Source organism: Protomyctophum bolini (genome assembly GCF_963924005.1).
Source record: "Protomyctophum bolini genome assembly, chromosome: 18".
In the NCBI taxonomy this organism is placed as follows: domain Eukaryota; kingdom Metazoa; phylum Chordata; class Actinopteri; order Myctophiformes; family Myctophidae; genus Protomyctophum; species Protomyctophum bolini.
Window position 1 is genome coordinate 18585411 of NC_137879.1, and position 19102 is coordinate 18604512.

At 42.1% G+C, this 19102-nt stretch overlaps 2 protein-coding genes across 4 annotated transcripts; both read left to right on the forward strand.

Moving 5' to 3' along the window:
- The first annotated feature begins 271 nt into the window (after positions 1-271).
- rangap1b (Ran GTPase activating protein 1b) lies at positions 272-8309 on the forward strand. 3 transcript variants are annotated; one of them, XM_080788880.1, is made up of 16 exons: positions 272-413; positions 963-1081; positions 1355-1482; positions 1597-1656; positions 1848-2027; positions 2348-2482; positions 2774-2932; positions 3511-3624; positions 3714-3813; positions 4249-4333; positions 4497-4671; positions 5205-5288; positions 5802-5904; positions 6105-6193; positions 6551-6672; positions 7071-8309. In XM_080788880.1, the coding sequence occupies exons 2-16, from the start codon at positions 970-972 to the stop codon at positions 7153-7155; spliced, it is 1731 nt and encodes a 576-aa protein (XP_080645006.1). In that variant the 5' UTR covers positions 272-413; positions 963-969; the 3' UTR covers positions 7156-8309. The 3 variants fall into 3 exon arrangements, with proteins under 3 accessions (XP_080645006.1, XP_080645007.1, XP_080645008.1); XM_080788881.1 differs by lacking the exon at positions 272-413 and adding an exon at positions 414-432; XM_080788882.1 differs by lacking the exon at positions 272-413 and adding an exon at positions 667-685.
- A 2243-nt stretch (positions 8310-10552) lies between these two features.
- Positions 10553-19012, forward strand: chadlb (chondroadherin-like b). The gene is made up of 11 exons (XM_080789689.1): positions 10553-10673; positions 12065-12238; positions 13115-13309; positions 13628-13783; positions 14319-14464; positions 14972-15253; positions 15792-16011; positions 16192-16465; positions 16641-17053; positions 17994-18160; positions 18705-19012. Exons 2-11 carry the CDS (start codon positions 12065-12067, stop codon positions 18997-18999), a joined length of 2322 nt encoding a protein of 773 aa, XP_080645815.1. The 5' UTR covers positions 10553-10673; the 3' UTR covers positions 19000-19012.
- The last annotated feature ends 90 nt before the right edge of the window (positions 19013-19102 follow it).

Sequence of the window (19102 nt, forward strand, 5' to 3'; positions counted from 1 at the left end):
AAGTGTAATGATTTATCATGGTATTTGGTATTGACTTGTAGTCTACTTTCGTTTGAAATGTACCCATTCTGCATACTTGTGAAATAACAAGATCAATCAAATCAATCAATTGCAGTCATTACCATAATAATCATCACACACTGACAACATTATATTTACTAGCAGACAGCATGTGCCTGCAGCCTGCCTGTGAATCTCCAATAAAGATACTGTTAATACATGATTGCAATCCAGGCCATGGTGTGGCGCCGATGCTGACAGACACACAACAGTATGCTGTGGTCAGCGAAGAAGTTGTGGAACTGACGTCACACACATTGTAACCTATTGTAACGTAAGTGGCGCGCGGAACGGAACCCAGCACAGCGTGTTCACCGCGCCGTCAACATAACAACTGGAAGTTTCGCGTCCTGGTAAAGTATTTTTGAAAATGTACGGCCTAGGCTAGGCTTCATGTAGGGTCGTATATTGATCAAAAACACTAACATTAGTTTTACGACCAATGGCCAAACGAACACTCGCATGTTGAATTCAAGGATAGCTTCCGTATATCCAGTCAGTCAGTGCTGCGTGACAGACACTATAGCCAGAGATGTCAGTAGAGAGGACCAAGCTAGTGTAATTGCATTGTAATACAGTCATTGCGTCTATAATGTCTTAATATTAACAACAAGTAGTAAGTACAGTAAGTAATATGTATGTATGGATACAGGATTCAAAATGTTAGACCTTAATTGTCGAAGGTTTAAGCATGCATGTTCTAATCATGTATACTTTACTTAGAAATGTTTTCCAAAAATATATATATTTCTTTACATTTTGGACAAAATAGGCATATCAAGATGCCCAGATGTCCCATAGTGCCCACCTATCTATCCTGTTACTCCATGGTATCACTGCAGGCATGTTTTTTTGTTTACCCTCTTTCATCATGCATTTCACTGCCTCCCTATACTCCCTAGCAACGCAATGGCTTCAGATGATATTGCCCAGCTTGCTGATGCTTTGTCCAAGACTCATGTCGGAGATAGAGAGTTGAGTTACAAAGGTCTGGGACTCAAACTGGACAATGCAGAGACAGGTGAGACTATCTGAGATCAGATTTACCTTTACAACTGCAGTATACTAACATGGCATTCTTACCCAGATAACTTATAATGAGTCAGTAGGTAAAGGTTAATTCTTTGAAAGACTTACTGTACATTGCTGTTGTTGAACACTTTGACGATTGTGGGGATTAAACATAATATTCTGATTACAGGACCCCGTCCACCCCATCACAAATACATCTATGAAACATAGGACTAGACATTGACCTCTGTTGACATCTTGATCTCTGTCCCTGTTCATCCAGTGAAGGAGTTGGTACGTGACATTGAGCAGTACCAAGGTCTCCGGGCTTTGCGCTTGGAGGGGAACACGGTCGGAGTAGAAGCAGCACAAGCCATTGCCAAAGCCCTGGAGAACAAAGACGAACTTCAGGTACTCTACACTTCTTTTATTTTTTTTGCCTGTGCATAACAAGCTTGGCACTCTTTAAAGGCTTGTTGTTTGAGTTCTGTTAACGCATGTAACATTGTGTCATTCATCTTTCAGAGATGTCTCTGGAGTGACATGTTTACTGGAAGACTTCGCTCTGAAATACCCACTGCCCTGGTGAGTGGCTGAGCAACCAACCTTTTGTATTTTTTATTATGGGGTGACATCAAAGCGTTCCTATTGAAGACTCGAAACCAGCTGATTTCACATCTTTTTGCTTCTTTTGATTGCAATGAGGCTGTATATATTTGACTCACTAAGGCACTTGACAGACATTTCATGTTGATCTCAAATGGTCTTTTCACCAGAGATCACTGGGAGGTGCGTTGATGAGTGCAGGGGCCAGACTGACAGAGCTAGACCTGTCCGACAATGCCTTTGGTCCGGATGGGGTGAAGGGCATTGAACACCTGCTGAGGAGCCCATCCTGCCACTCACTGAGGGAGCTGAGACTCAACAATTGTGGCATGGGCATCGGAGGAGGCAAGGTGAGCTCACCTGGGCCATGTAATATCTGAGGATATGTGTGTTTTTCTACACTTACTGTATACGTTTCATGTTGACTTTGCTAGTTTGTGTAAGTGTCCAATTGAAAACACAGTCGTCTGCTTTCACACTGTTTGACCTATATCTTACACTTAAAATAAGGTAGAAAAATATGGTAGATCATACAAAAAGTACAGTAAAACTGTCATTTTGCTACCGTTTGAGTTTTGCCTGGACAAGCCACTGTCAGTCGGGCAAGGCTGGTATTGTAAAATGTTATCGCGACTGACCAACATGTGTATTCATGTCATGTGTTTTGTAGATCCTGGCAGCAGCACTGACTGAGTGCTATAAGGAGTCTTCAGCCCAGGGAGCAGCACTCAGACTGAGGGTGTTCATTGCTGGGAGAAACCGGCTGGAGAATGAGGGTGCCGCGGCCCTTGCGAAGGCCTTCAAGGTAAAACACATTCTGTACCCGTTACTTGGCCTTGTAAAAGCACAGTAACTGTAGATCACTGCACTCAAACTTGTCAGGGCATGATATATCCATAGTCATACAGAATAATCTGTTCAAAAGAATAGAACTACATTTCACAAAGTTGATATTTAATCATATTAAATTAATTCTAACGAATGCATTTCAGTTAAACATTAAAATACACAATACAACACATTATATTACGACCTCATACTGTATGTATTCCACCTTCATTTCTTCCCCCCTTTTCCGTTTGTCTTCCATTAACAGTTGATAGGCAGCCTGGAGGAGGTCCACTTGCCCCAGAATGGCATCACCCACCCAGGCATCACTGCCTTGGCTTTGGCCATGCAGCATAACCCAGAGCTCTGTGTCCTCAACCTCAATGACAACACCTTCACCAAGAGAGGAGCATTGGCCATGGCACAGGTACAGTAGGATGGCAATTTAATGTACTTGTAAGTACTAGGGGTTTCTCCAGGACAAAACACAAGTCTAGATCGGGGGTGTCAAACTCATTTTGGGGTACGGACCGCATTGGATGAAACATGACTTGATGAGGGTTCAGACAAAAAATTAAATAAAGCATGGGAGAGATAGATGATGTGTACAGAAATGTTAAAGTACAATACAATATAATACTCATAGGAAGACATAAGAGAGTTTATGAAGTTGTGAGCAATAATTAAAATAAAAACAAGTAAACAAAAAAGAGACAGAGCAGGTGGGTTTTCAAGACAGTTTTGAAGGTAGGGAGGGAGGGCACCCAGAGAAGACCCTGTCGCCCCAGGTATGGCGCCTGGTCTTGGGGACCTCCAGGAGGCTGGCATCACTGGATCTGAGGGAACGGGACGGGACATGTGGCTTGAGGAGGGCAGAGAGGTAGGGGGGAGCCAGGTTGTGCAGTGCCTTGTAGGTGGTGAGCAGCATTTTATAGTGCACTCTTGCCACGTAAACGTTTTTAAAAGCAATGAAATAAAATAAAATGTGTGTATCTTTTGTTCCAGGCTCTGAGGCATTTGAGGAATGTCCAGGTGATTAACTTTGGTGACTGTCTGGTCCGCTCCGAGGGAGCCATTGCCCTCTCGGCTGTCCTGAGAGAGGGGCTGCCGATTCTCAAGGTCAGCCTACATACAGCCTAACATCAAGTGCCCCATGAGCATTGTTTGTGCAATGCTGAATTATGTGACTTGTCTTGTATGCTGTTCAGGAACTGAACCTGTCCTATGGAGAGATCACTGAGACTGCAGCTCTCGTTGTGGCACAGGCTGTCACAGACAAACCTCATATGGAAAAAGTGGATCTGAATGGTATACTATACACCTACTCACTAGTTGAAATGTACTATTTAGTAGTATTTTCTTAACGTGATTTTATTAGTTGTAAAGTAGTATTGTAAATGTCATCTATATCAAATTAATCATTTGGACCACTTCTTAAAATTCACAATTATAGATTTCTCTGTAAGTAGTTTTTAGAAATATTAGTAATATTTATCATAACAATAATGATCAAATTTCACTTTCTGAGCGGTGCAACCGCTCCTATGCACAGCTTTGTGTGTAGGTGTGTTTGAGCACAGAATGTGATGATTTGATTGGCTGATGTATGATGACATTGTCATCATCATACATCATCACGATAAAAGGCACCGCTCACTTCACATGAGTGAATCTAGGCTAAATAAATTCTGTATTAAGTCTTATTTAGGGGGTGTTACTAACGGCATGTGTGGCTCTGAACAGGCAACTGTCTGGGAGAGGAGGGTTGTGAGGCTCTGACGGAATTCATGGAAAGCATGGACAGAGGAGACATGCTGGCCTCTCTCAGGTAACGTTTGTATGAATCTGTGTGTGTGTGTGTGTGTGTGTGTGTGTGTGTGTGTGTGTGTGTGTGTGTGTGTGTGTGTGTGTGTGCCCCATGTGATTTCAGAGAAGTTTTAAGATTACCCATCCGAATGTATGATCTTGTTACCTCTCCATTACACATACAGTGATGATGAAGGAGAACCTGACGATGAAGATGATGATGAAGAAGAAGAAGAAGAAGAGGAAGATGAGGATGAAAATGGAGTGGAGGAAAATGGAGAAGATGGAGAGCGTGATGAAAATGTTAAGGAGAATGGAGTGTCAAATGGAGAAAGCAGCCCCACAAAACCTCAGAGCTCAGTAAGGCAGCAGAACATTTACATTACCATATTTGAACCGTAATAAATATATTTGAGTCATATCTCCACTTTGCTTATAATACATTTTAATACAATACCAAACTGCATTCACAATCAGGTTTTTTTATGTACCAAGGCATCAGAGCTGGCCTTGACCAATTTGGGGCCATAGACAAGATTTAAAAACAAACATTTAACAATGCAAGTAACAAATAGGATAATAATAATATAAATACAATATATTAACATTGAAAACAAAACAATTATTTGAAGAATCCAGTGATACAAGGAATAATGACATGATCATTTTGCACAAAATACAAACCTAATTGAAAACAAAACTATGATTTATGCTAAATAAATACCCTGAACATACTTTACAAGTAATTATGGTCTACGTAGATAACATGGTGATTTATTCCTAATCGTAGCATTAGCATACACGCATACACCCAGAGGGAGAGAATGGGGGAAAATCACAACATTTTTGTATTTCTCCTCTAATGCCTAAATGTGACCATTTTTCTCCACTAGGCAGAGGTAGAATCGTTCTTGAACAGCCCTTCCAGTGAAAAGCTTCTTCAGCTCGGAGAGGAGAGAACACTTCTAATACGACAGGTGGGCATTTAGAGAAAACTACGCTGAACTACACTCCCTCAAACACACTGAGATTTGGTGCGTTCTCAGAAGAATCAATAGGGAGTTTAAGCAATGGCGGTTTTCAGGACGGCTCCGCTAGGCAAAAGTACAGCTGCTATGACGCAATCGCAGTAGCAGTCATAATCATTAAGCAAACAGCCCTCGACGACGGGTTCCCACCCCTTTTTGGTTCCCATGGTAATGCGTCTACAAGTTGTTGCTTCTCTGAAGGGGCAGAGCTTGCGACAGAGCTTGTATTCAACATGATCTGGTAAGATCTTACTTTTGGACAGTTTGTGAACTGTTCAGTGAATTCATTTAGACTAAAGTGTAATTAGCAGAGCTCCTACATAGGCTATGAAAAGTGTGCCCTGGTACTCCTTTTATTAACTCCCTGTATGGGCAAAAACCTTGTTCACTTTTAGTTAAAATATTAAAAAGAGAGAAGAGCAGCATTAGTGCGTATGTCTTATTTAGATTTTCTCTTCTCAGGTGGAAGTGTCGGACACAGACAAGGCAGCAGACATCCTTCTGAAGATATCCTCTGTTTACAGTGAAGAGCCAGAGACCAAGAAAGTGGTTCTAGAAACCATTGGTAAATGGATAACGAATACATGCTACACTTTGTGTCACAATTCAGTTTGTCAGTTGTTTTTGAAGATTTTGTTAATGAGCTAGTACTCTTATCCAGAGTGAATTATAGCCACTGTAAAATAACAGACCACTGTTAGAACTGAACTGACAGTTAACCTGCACTTTAACCCATGCATTGCTGTTTGTCTCTGTGTCCCATAGACGCAGTGTTTGAGAGGCTCTTTTCTGGTTCAGCCGTCCAATCCTACTGCTTCCTCTCCAGCCTAATGGTTCTGACAGGGCTGCTCAAGGTATACATGCAACTAGGGGTGCATCAGTTAATTGAACTATTCAATTCTGAAATATACTCGATCATTTAGTATCCTAAATATAGTATAGTAGTATTCCTATTTTGGGCTTGTCATTATTGCCGAAACATTTCCAAACTTGAGAAAGTATCCAGTATTTTACATGACAGCGCTGTGTGACAAACTATTACAAAACAACGCATATATCTAAAAATAATACTTATCTTATATATATATAAAACAGAGCTGCAGCCCTGCATGCACCTGGCACAATGTAATGTGTACAGTATATTTATATTTGTAGATCCTCAAGCGCTAACCGACCTACCGACCCTGTGTGTTGATGATTGTGTTTCTCAGGGTGAGGGGAATGGCAGGAAGTTGTTTGTGGTCCCAGGCCATCTGTTGTGTCTGGAACATGCCGTCCAACAGGAATACTTCCCCCAGGACCATGCCTCACTGTTGCACACCTTCCTCTCCAAGTAAGTAACTTATAAGTCCTTTAAAGTGTTTTGCTGACTTGTTGAAAGTCTCTGAGACAATTATTTTGTTTTCCAATAATTCCCAAGTGCTGCAAATGTTGGGTAGCAGCAATGAATGACAATTCACCAGTCAATGTATTCTCATAGAAACGTGATTTTAACGGTTGTAAACTACGTATTTGATTATTATGTTACTTTATTAAAATAGTATTTTTCAACCATCCACGGTGGCCAGCAATGGTATATATAAAAGTCACTCAATGGCCGGCATATACCGGCTAACTGAAACCTTGAATGGAATACAGCTTAACTCAAGCAATCAATACCTATGCCTGTGGAAGTATTTCTCGTGTGACTGTGATGACATGATGATGTCACTTCTTGTCATTTTGTGCCAGGAATTACAAGGCTCTGAAGTCAGGTGGTGGCGCCACACAGCGCCTGCAGTTGGCCCTGGAGAAAAGGTGCTCTCCAGAATACTGAGTCCATGTACACCTCACCACCAGTCTCAACCACTGCCAGTACTACACCCCCCCAACACACACATACACGCACACACACACACTGCACTGACGGACACTGCGTGATTTGTCTCCCAACAAAGAAATTGAAGCTTTAAGGCCTATTCACACCAAGCACTAAATTGATTGATTGAAATTTGTATTGACAAATTGCATGTACAGTTTATGACAGATGCACAACAATAGTCAAAACGATAAACACAAGAAAGCTCGGAACAAGCTTATTTCCATAGTGGTAATTGGTTGTGACAGGAGAAAGGCAGGGTGGTTGCTGGGGAAAACTGCTCCGAGATGTAAGTGACGAGCCTGGATGAAAAGTGGATATAAAGTTTTAAATATCCTTCTAACTGAAGTGGAAGCCACACCACAAATATAACTAAGACAAAGTGAAGTTGGAATATTTAAAAAATAAAATAGTATGTTTACAGTAAATTGTTTAAATTCCGATTTAAGAATACAAAATCTACACACCAGTATTGCTGGTGTGCTTCCTCAGATCTGTGTTTATCGGCTTCTCTCTCCATTTGTTTGGATATGGGCCAAAGTTTGTAAAACTCATACATTGTTTTCATCTTATATTGCATCACTTTTGGAATAAAGAGGCATTGCTTTTTCAAATTCAGTGTTTACATGTGTTTTTCAGAAAGGACAACGTTTTAACTTGTTTTTATATAGATAATATCGGTTATAGGCCATAACAGCAATGTTGATATTATCGGTTCTTGGTATTGGCCAAAAAATTCACATCGGTGCCGCACATCCCTTGTTATTATTATAATTAGAATGCTTGGTGTAAACAGCCCTTTACACTTGAAAAAGGAATGGGGGACATAAGCAGCGGATTGACGCTCATTTAAAGGCACATTAAAGAAACCTGGATTCTCTGCTTTTAAATATTTATATTTTTGTACAAAACGGGAAAATATATATAAAAAGTTTGACATACAGGGCTAGCTATGCTTGTGAATCATTGCGATAGAAGGCAGGCTATTTGGGGGCGTGTACATTTATTGTAATGTATAGATAGAGGACTGTTTTTTTTTGGGGGGGGGGGGGGGGGACCACTGATTTATGTTGCAGTTCTTTATTTTCTGATGACATGCTTTTTTTGTTTTCTTTTTTGGGAGTGACTGTATTCGACTCCCCATGTAGAATGTTTGTTTGTTAAAAATTCCAATAAACATATTTTGGAAGAAAAGAAAGTGTCTAACAATAGTCATTGCCAACACGAGGATAACTTTGTCTGCATATTATTCATAAACGATAACTAAAAGCATTTAGAAGACTTTTTTAAATTGGTTGCAGTTTGATTTTGAAATAAAGCACTGTATTTGCTTTGCATTTCAGGCTAGACTAGAGAAGCATTCCATTTAATGATGGACTTCGCAAAGTTGTATATGTCTACTAGTGAGGTCAATGTAACATTTTCAAGATGGGGAAAGAGGATGCATTTTTGCGGGCCTGTCAGTCAAATCAAACCCATATTATTGTTGGTCATTGGGCAGGGTTCAGCTGGGTCAGAACGCTCAGTGCATCAGACTGTGAGCAGGAATGAGTTGCATGCATGAGCATTCCCTCCTACCGGTATGGACCTGAATGTACAGTATGTGTGCGCATTGTCCTGCACTATACACAGTCATTACACTGCAGTGCCCATGGCCAAAGGGCCAATACAAAATGTGTATGTTTTTGTATGCAACAGCAAATGGGTAAATTATTCCTTCCCAGAACAAAATGGATTTTTATAATAAGTCAAGTCATTTTTAACACAAGGCATTTCAAATTGCTTCACACAACAATTAAAGCATTAAGACATCAAGGTGGCAAAATAAACACATTAGAAAGGACATTTTTGTTAAAATTACAGTTCAGAAGACAAGTCAATAAGGTAGACATTATTTATCAAAATGTGAGATTGAATGTTTTGGAATTAAACTAATTCCATAACTGGTTAACAATCAAAATAACAATATTGACCTATACTTGCTCCGGCGAGGGAATTTAGGTTTCAGCTTAACCCAGCTGATCACTGCCCGTTTAGGGTGTGGAGCAGTTAGGGTTTAGGTGTCTTCGAACCACGTCATATTCGACACATTCACTGGCCAAGGAATCCGACAACTGAGGCTCTCACGGTCACCATTCAGCTATGCTGCTCCGCAATGACATCCACCTGCATGGTGTCCCAGATATAAATGTCCATTAGCAGTATGAGTATAATGATAGTTATAATGAAAACCATTCAGTATAGTTTGGGCCCTCAAGAACCACAGCCCCAACCAATGCCAGCTATCTCTCATATTGTTCATATGTTTTAGAATATAGGGAAAATAGGAAAAGGAATATACTTTGAAATCTGAATATTTAATCTAGTCTATTATATCCATACATAACACTTATTAACAAAGAATACAAAAACGCTCGCCCCAAAATACAGTAGCCATTCATTTTTCTTCATATGTCATTGACGCATGTGTGAGTGCATATTGGCTACTAATCATAAAAATGCTTTTTCTTCAAATCAGTGGTTTAAGACAGTGTTGGAAAAGTAATCTAAAACGGTAATATATTAGCCTACCTATTACTATAGTTATACTTTAAAAAAGTAATATTACTTGACTGTAACTTATTTATACTTTCCTTATTAGGCTACTTTGTTTTCTCACCCCCAGTATTGCATCTTTTGTGCCCAAAAGTCTTACTTTGAATTTTCAGCATTAGCAGTTTATTTCCCCCTTTTCTGCAGCCTATACATTGTAAAATCCTCATTATTTATTTAACTCTGAAAAGTGTATACTGTATAGGCTACACATGACATGATATAGGTCCATTTGGTTCCAATAGCCTCATTTGAATAGCCTCATTTGAATTACACTAAGACTTTTACTGTATGAATTCATCAATTAGGGCCTATTAAATCCACACCTGGGCTCAAACTGATAATGAAACATAATCTTTGAACAACTTCCTTTTATTAAAGCAGTTAAGTGCATTTCAATGCAATCTCATGCACAGTGAACATAAGGATAACACATTTCTATGACTGCCCGTTTCTGTATCGGCTCGAGTCTGCATCTAGACGTGAAAATAGTAAATGTAATATTATTAATCAAATTGTGAAAGTAGTAGGCGTCTGGAAAAAAGTTATATTATATTTATATAATGTTACTTTAGTTACTTTCCAACACTGGTGGTTGGTTGATTAATCAATTAACGATGTTTAATGTTGTTATGGAGGTTTAGATGCAGGCATTTTATGTCATGACTCGGCCCAGGTCATTGTTTTAATAACGCGCGCTCTTGGAACTCAGCAGAAGTGAAGAGAAAGACGGGGGGTCGGGCAGACTGAATGAAAGGGATAAGCTGAGTTTGTTTTAGATGGGGGACAACCAGGGGAAGAGCGTCGGAGAGGCAGAGACCGTGAGAGAATCTACGGACAAGTAGCAAACAGCCGGAGGACAGAACAACCGAGACCGGGGCAAAGTGAGTGCTTCAACGCGTAAATTAAAATGTAGTAGTAGGCCTTCTTTGTGTAGGCTAGCCTATAGTAGACCTAAATCTAGAAGTTGACGGTTATATGCATGTAACCGAATTGACAGAAAACTGGATATGTATATGTTATACATTTTAGGGGAACGTGAAAGTCAAAAGTGCGCAAATAATTTGAGTTTCTTTGAAAAGTATAGGCCTCTATAGGCTAGGCTATTAACAGCATACATTTAAAACAATAAGAGGATAATAACACACAATAAAGGTGCATGTGTTAGATGACTTATTTCCATCGTGGTCGACTCCAGTCCTTACACAAAAACGCGACCGTTTCTATGCTATATCTATTTTACGCACCGCATTTGCATTCGGCAATGTCAACGTTTAATGTAATCAGAATGTAGGCCTAATGCGAATTACGGCAGGTAATTATCATATGGTTACAGCCATTGCGAGGTAAAGTAGCCTTAAGTCACTTACCATTCCTGGGGTTTATTTACAGGACACTCCATGAGTCGCTACTCCGGATGGTGCCCGACACGAATACACTGTGCGTCTTTGTGCGCGCACAGCGTGCCAGCTCCACTGCGGTCTAACTGTTGGTCCCCGAGGGACACTGACACACGGGCTTTGCCCTATAGGAAATTCCACCGTCTCCAGTTTCTTTGCCTCTTTCGTATAGTATAAACATACTAACATTTCCTCTCTCTGCGCTCAGTCGTCCGAGATACCAAATAAACAAATGACGCTTTAATAGCAGAAACCGATTTTGAAATATGAGCATTTGTTTAGTTTTTATCTTGAAAAGGGTTGATTGGATCGATTCGACTTTTCATCTGGGGTCTTTAGTTATACTAGTTGACTGCAGTGCTGTCTGTGCAGACAGGGGCACCATGCATGCACGTGAATATAAACCATTTTAGATGAGCTTGTCTATAAGTAAAGAAGAGTTAACTTTAGTCTTCTCCCTCGGCCCATATATCACGTCTCTCTCTCTTTTTTATTTCTTTTTTTTAATGCATGCATTTTGAAGCAGTGTGGAATTGCATGAAGCTTTTCAAGCTTCCGTCTCGGTGTGGTGTTATATCAGACTCTGACTAGCCTCTAACGAATGTGGACATAACGCATTCCATTGATCTTGCCAAAATCACAACCGTAACAAAATCTGGGATTTGTATTGAGATTTATTTTTGTATCGACTAGCAGGAGCATAAATTAAATGTTAGCCTATACACAGTGGCAGGCACCTTTACAGTGCTGCTGTAGTATAGGCTAGCTATAGGCTACACATTAAATGGGGAAGAGTTAAGACATAAGATGGAGTGACTCGTCTTTGTCAATGAGAGCGAGGTTGATTCCTGTTTGTGAATGGGTTCTTCTCTCAGATGTATTCCAAGGTCTCTCTCGACGCCCTCTACTGGCCGCTACTGGCTCTGCTCTTCTTCGTGCCCGGAGCGTATCTGGCCAAGTGCCCCAAGCAGTGCGTCTGCGACCCGATCCAGCTCACGGTCACCTGCGTCAACAAAAACCTGACCGAAGTTCCTCCAACAATAGATGAGGTTATGTTTCATATGATCATTTTTCACAAGATAAATAACTTCAAATATGTAGTCATTTGTTTTCTTAGACTTTTTGATTGATTGATTTAAACAGTTTGCAGAATTACAGTAGGCTACTACATTTCAAGCACAAACTCAATACAAAGACTGTTAACTGTGAGTGGACGACCCAATTAAGCATAACACTTGTTTACAAGAGGGTCAAATGGTCAATTCTATATAGTCAAAGAACAGAACAGGAATTCATCATAAAGGAGGTAAAAAGAAAGAAACATACAGTGAGGGGGAAAAGGGGTGGGTGGTACAATCCAATTGTACAAAGTAACACTGTATAAAATCTTCCAGCAGCTAAATGGACCTCTACTTTCTCCTTATTTTATTTTTTATCTGGGTTAAATTAACACTCAGGATTTTACTGTGTGGAAAGTCGATTCCCACTTTTCCCTAGTTATGGAGAGAGCATAGTGTAGATTAGAATCAAGGAGTTGTTCTGTCAGGATTTGGCCTAGACCAGCTGGGTGGCCACACTTTTTTGACTTTCAAAATGACCAGGTCAACAAGATCGACTCACCAAAAATATTATAGAGGGGGAAATGGAATTTGTAGGGTTTTGTATAATTACAGTATAAAACGGTAATACTACTCACATTTGTGTGCAACCCTCTTGAAAAGCAAGTAGGCCTATTGCATTGTGGGTTTGAGACGCCGCAGGCTCCTTTTGAAGTCAATCAAGTTTAAATTACATATTTTTTAGGCCATTTCCTGTGGTCTACCTGCACAACCTTAGTGATCTACTGGTAGATCACACTCTTTTGGGCCTAGACTATAAGAGCACTTATGGTTTAACCAATATACTAATGTGTCTGTTGCTAACAGATCACTGTAAAGCTGGACCTGAGGGGCAATGACATCCTGGAGCTTCCCACGGGGGCATTTAAACACACCCCCTACCTGACTCACCTGACCTTGCAACGCTGCAACATACGCACCGTGAAGGAAGGAGCCTTCCGCAGCCTGGGACGCCTGGTCTTTCTCAACCTGGCCAACAACAACATAGAGATTCTCTACCAGGTTGGATCAATACAAACTCTCTCTCTCTCTCTCTCTCTGTCTGAGCACCTCATGGGTGAGACCGCTCCATTTCTCTTTCTCTCATCTTCACTATACAATTTTATTATATCATTAGATTAGTTCATTTATAAAGAATATTATTCCTACAAGATGCTGTTCTGGAAATTGTCTTCGCTTTGCGATACCTAAATTATATCCTAAACAGTGGAGAGTGACAGGAGCTACACGTGGTGGTGGGAGGCATGCTGATGGCACTGACTGAGTGGGATTCAAGCCACTAAACTAATCATAATAACTCTTTGTTTCTGTGGTGTGCAGGAATCGTTTGACGGCCTGTCGGCCCTGAAGCAGCTGATGATCGATCGAAACCGCGTGGAGGAGATCAAGACTGGAGCTTTCGCTCAGCTGGGCTCTCTCAACCTGCTTTCCCTCACACACAACCGGCTGGTTTATATACCTAACATGGCCTTCCAGGTATTCTCACACTCACACATACACCTACTACAAGCACAAATGTATAGCGTGAACGCAGTTCATGCATATACTAGAAAGATAGAGACAGAGTCACCAATATATATGTAGAAGGGAGTTCCAACCGTGCCTCTAGCTAGCCTATAGCAGGCCAGTCTGGTGCATCTCAGAAGCAGGACAGATAACATGCGAACAAGAAGGCACTGGAGCAGCTCAGACAATTTAGGCCCTTGGTTTATTATAACAGAGTGCAAATAAAAAGTGACAACGTTTCGATGTGTAAGTTACATCTTCGTCAGGTCATCACTAATATTGCACAGTACACAGCAGTTGCTAGAGAGACCCTACGAGTGTGCGGTTTGTGTGTGGAACGAGCTTCTACATTTTCTTTCTTGCCTTGATCTCCTAACACCCCCCCCCCTTCTTTGTTTTGAAAAATAACACGATGGGAACTGTGACACTTTTTTTACTTGATGATTCTGATTCTGATAATATTTACAAATAATAATATGACATTTATTGCAAAATACTTTTCCAGGGCATGCAGAACATCAAGTGGCTGCGTCTTAGCCACAACTCTCTGAACTACCTGGACATAGAGGCCTTCGCTGGTCTCTTCACACTGACCAGACTAAGTCTGGACCACAATGAGCTGCAGTTCTTCCCTACAGAGACCATGACCAGGTATGCTGCTGTGCGGTTGAGTGTTTGTGTAAACGCAAACATTGAAGACAAAAGACAAAAGCAAATTGTGATTGGACGGAATGAGATGATCTACGATGATGTATGATGATAAGAGTGCTCCTCACTTCACACAGGTGTGATTTACATGGTGAATCACATCTTGATGTCATCAAGATGTGATTCACCATGTTAATTGTTTTTTGAGACCTACAGTTCTAGGAAACACAGAATGGGGTTATTATTATTTCCACACAACAGCTCAAAGGTATATTAATGGTGAAAATGAGTGGTATGCCCCTTTAACTCATATCTTTGCTTTTGGGGGGGTCCCTGGAACAACATATTTTCAGATGCGGGTCGGTGGCCAATTACATAATTTTGGGGGTCCTTGACATGAAAGTTTGAGAACCACTGATATAGAAACATAGGTACAGAAAACCGTTTGGATTTAGAAGACACTTTTTTAGAACCGACCTCAGCTCTCCTCCTTCCTCTCGTGTCATCCAGACTGCCAGAGGTCACCCGCCTGGAGATGAGCTACAACCCTATGACCTACCTGGGGGAGGAGGTGGTGTCCATGGCCAAGCTCACTCATCTCTTAATGGACCACATGTCCCTCCAGGACCTGGACAGCACGGCCGTAGCCATGTCTCCCAGCCTCACCCACCTGGATATCAGCCACAACCAGCTGCGTGTTGTTCAGCCGTTCTCCGCCGGATCACCTAAGCTGACGCGCCTCAACCTGGCGGGCAACCCCATCTACTGCAACTGCTACATGCGCCCCCTCAGGTGGTGTTCTGACACCCGTTGGCATGGGTCACTAACGAGACCAATTCAGTTCTTCAACCTGCTGTCCGTATTTTGGGGCGTGTTTTCTGAAAATATTAAAATATTCAAAAATAATTGTGCAAATCGATCATATACATGTTCACAAAGCGTCAAAGTGGTTTGTTTGTGTGTTTTGATCCGAGTTCTGTTGTATAAAAACTTTATACAAAGTGTCATTCATCAAACCATTCAGTGATACTGACAAATTAAGGCATTTGTTGTGTCTTTTTACAGTGTGGCTCTAGTTTTCTGTCTGGATATGTGGAGATACTCTCAAAATCTGGACCGATCAGTGCCAATTTCTTTGTGCACACTGCTAGTAGTACACATAAATATTTTATATATTGTTTAAATTTTTTACACAACTATATAATGGAAGTCAATGGAGATCTGATCGGGGCTGAAACCGTGCCCAGATTTGGAGGCCACACCATTCCCATGCGCATCCCAAGATCTACACGATTTGATTTTCTTCCTCTACCCACCATCCCACCCACAGGGAGTGGGCTATCGCTGGTAAGGTGAAGCTGATCGGGGCATGCGGAGGACCGGGCCATTTGTCAGGAGAAAGCATAGAGTCCCTCTACCCTGGAGACCTGCGCTGCCAGAGCCACGAGGCCATGTTGAAGGCAGAGTTTGAGGAGGCCACCAGGAACACGCCCCCGCCTACTAGAGAGCCCGAAAACAAGGTCAAGTGTCCCACCAACTGTGCCTGTGAGGTAAGTGCTGAAGAAATACAACTTTGTTAAATGTATAGTAACGATACAGAAGTGAATTGGTTATCCTACGGTTCCTGCACGAATGTCACAATATATAAATAATATTTGGTATAAAATTGGCTTTGATATAAATGATCTCTCTCTCTGCTCCTTATCTGCCTCTTCCCTCTCTTCCCCCAGGGTGAGACACACCATTCGTCCTGCGAAAACCGTGGCCACACGAAGGTGCCGCGTGGCTTCTCTCCCAGCACGCGACTCCTGGATCTGCGCAGCAACAACTTCCACTATCTGTCCAGCAACAACTTCCCTGGCCTCACGCAGGTGGTGTCGCTCCATCTACAGCGTTGCAAGATCGTGGAGGTGGAAGGCGGAGCCTTCAGCGGCATGAAGGGGCTGGTCTACCTGTATCTATCAGAGAATGACCTCACCTCCCTCAGCCCTGATGCCTTCAAAGGTACTTCATAAAATTCATCCATCTAACAAATGGATAGGCTAGATCAATATTTACTTAGTGATTCATAGATATAGATATGTACATACAAAGATGAAATTCTCAGATGAGAGGAGCTAAATTTAGGCCTTTGTCAAACTGAATCTCACAAACACACACACATAAACACAATCCCCAGGTCTCCCCCAGCTGACCTACCTCCACCTGGAGAAGAATCGCTTCACCAGCTTCCCTAAGGGAGCCTTCAACCTGCTACCCGGCCTGCTAGCCATCCACCTGGAGAACAACGCCATTACCAGGCTGGAGGCCGGGACCCTGGCTGGGGCGGAGGGTCTCAGGGGCCTCTACCTCACCGGTAATGCTATCAGCGCTGTGGCCCACAGGGCTTTGGACCAGGCCACCGACCTCGACACACTCCACCTGGGAGGGAACAAGCTGAAAGAGCTGCCAACGGAGGCTCTGGGTAAAGCAGGGAACCTTGGGGACCTGAGGCTGTCGGGGAACCCCATCCGATGGGTGGGAGCCAATGCTTTCCTGCCATTAGCTGGATCACTGAAGGAGCTGTATCTGAACAACATGGGGTTGGAGAAGGTGAGGGGACCATGTTTGGATGTGCTTCTCAAATAGTGTCAAGATTCAACACAGTTTCTGGCAGGACCATTGGCATGTTTAGCCAATTGAAAAACTGCTTGAGAGAGGGAATGCTGTTCACAAGATAATGAATAAACCCAGGAGAAAGGATCAATTTACGTGACTTATTAATCAAAAAATAAATAAGCTAAGCTTATTTAGTTTGGAAGAATGTAAAGACTTTGAACTAAATGTAAAGAAATGTACGGCAACTGCAACCTCTTGAAATGCAGGAGGCTGGCGTAGAGCCGTAGACGTCCGGGCACCTAGGCTGCTAATCAGCCTTAGCCAGACTTCATCTGCCTGCCCTGCATATGCAGTGGTATATTAGTATCGCATCGCAACGCAAGGCTAAATCAGCCTGACAGCGTGTCGCAGGTTCGAATCCCGATCCCAACGACCTTTTCTGCGCGTCACTCCCCATCTCTCTCCCCATTTCCTGTAAGTCTATTATCCTATCAAATAAAGGCATAAAAAGAAACAAATCTTTAAAAAAAATCACACCCGTGTGAAGTGAGGGGTGCTATATATACATCTTTTATGACGTAATTATCAGACAAAACAAACATTAAACTCTGTCCATGTCAATGGCGTTTTTAATGTTTGGGAAAAACAAACATTAAACCTGTATATAGGAGCCCCTCAAAAATAAATGCCACGTGGGTGGGTGGGTGGCTTGCTTCACAAAGGTAACATCTGATTTGATTGGCCAAGCTTCATGTGACGTCCGTACAATGAGGTCCTTCACCAGGTCGCCGATTCTTTTTTAACCCATAGGGGTTTTGTTGTATGCAGAATAGAAAGTAAGGTCTGTGGTTAACAGCGGCAAAAGTCATTTCTGCAATGGCCTACAAACATCATTCCTGTAGCATGCTGTACCATTTCCCCTCTGCCACCTCAGATGTCTAAGGATGCCCTGGCAGGGCTGGGTCCCAGTCTGAGGAGTCTCTTCCTCGAAGGGAACCAGCTAGAGGAGATACCAGATCTACACCCCCTGACCTCTCTGGAGGTCATCAACCTGGCTGAAAACCCCCTGCTTTGTGACTGCCCCCTGCTGCCACTACGCATGTAAGACACACGTATGAGTGTAGGAAGATATACTACTGAAACAATTTAATTTCCTTCAGGTAGTGGTATAAAATACTCAAGATGCTAGATATTTCCCCCGAAATCAAACTAATAATTCTGATAATCACGATATTTATGTCGGTCATAATTTTGCAGAAACTAGTAAGATACACATGTCACTTAGTGGAGGTGCTGCTGGGCTCAAAAGTGACAGAAAAAGAGAAGAGAATTATTGACGTTTCGAGCCAAGGCTCTTCATCTGGTCAAAAAGACCAGATGAAGAGCCATGGCTCGAAACGTCTCAATAATAAACTTTTGGAGCAGATGAGTGCCTTAAAAAGTGCAGCCTTAAAACAGATAGACATGAACACATAGTACACATTCTATTTGCAGAAGACTACACACCAAGGACCCCCAATAGTGATATTGTGAATATCAAAAAACAATTATTCTCCTTTCCAATTTGTGTCCTCTGGTGGCCTTTCCGATTTCAATAAATTATTCATATTGTTGGAACAATGTAACTTGGTATGTTTTATTCCAGGTGGATAGAGAAAGTCAACCTGAAGGTGCGCGCCACCTGTGCCAACCCTCCTGAGCTCCGGGGTCGCAGGGTCAAGGATGTCCACATCTTCAAGGCCTGCCCTGGGGGTGAGAGTCTCCCCTCCGCCCCCGTCCTGCCTGCCCCAAAGATCCCCAAGGCGCCCAAGTCCACAAAGCCTAAGCCAGCACATCTCAATGGCCCTCATCACACCAAAATGCTCAAAGTGAAAGCCAAACCTCGCAAGAGTCACACCCTGACCACCAAGAAACCAGCAAATAGAAGCAAGACTGCTTGAAACTGCCTGTGTAGCGGTTTCGAGTGAAAATAAACCGATAATCACCAGTAGGTTACTTATCAAGACGATCTTATCGATCTACTGCTCATGCTGGGAGCCTACT

Bases quoted from the DNA above. Each gene is read 5' to 3' on its own strand.
- rangap1b (XM_080788880.1), top strand. From the start codon at position 970: ATGGCTTCAGATGATATTGCCCAGCTTGCTGATGCTTTGTCCAAGACT. The intron at 4,672-5,204 runs GTAAGGCAGCAG...TTTCTCCACTAG, and splicing joins CCACAAAACCTCAGAGCTCA to GCAGAGGTAGAATCGTTCTT. The intron at 5,289-5,801 runs GTGGGCATTTAG...TTCTCTTCTCAG, and splicing joins GAACACTTCTAATACGACAG to GTGGAAGTGTCGGACACAGA.
- chadlb (XM_080789689.1), top strand. From the start codon at position 12,065: ATGTATTCCAAGGTCTCTCTCGACGCCCTCTACTGGCCGCTACTGGCT. The intron at 17,054-17,993 runs GTGAGGGGACCA...CTGCCACCTCAG, and splicing joins ACAACATGGGGTTGGAGAAG to ATGTCTAAGGATGCCCTGGC. The intron at 18,161-18,704 runs GTAAGACACACG...GTTTTATTCCAG, and splicing joins CCCCTGCTGCCACTACGCAT to GTGGATAGAGAAAGTCAACC.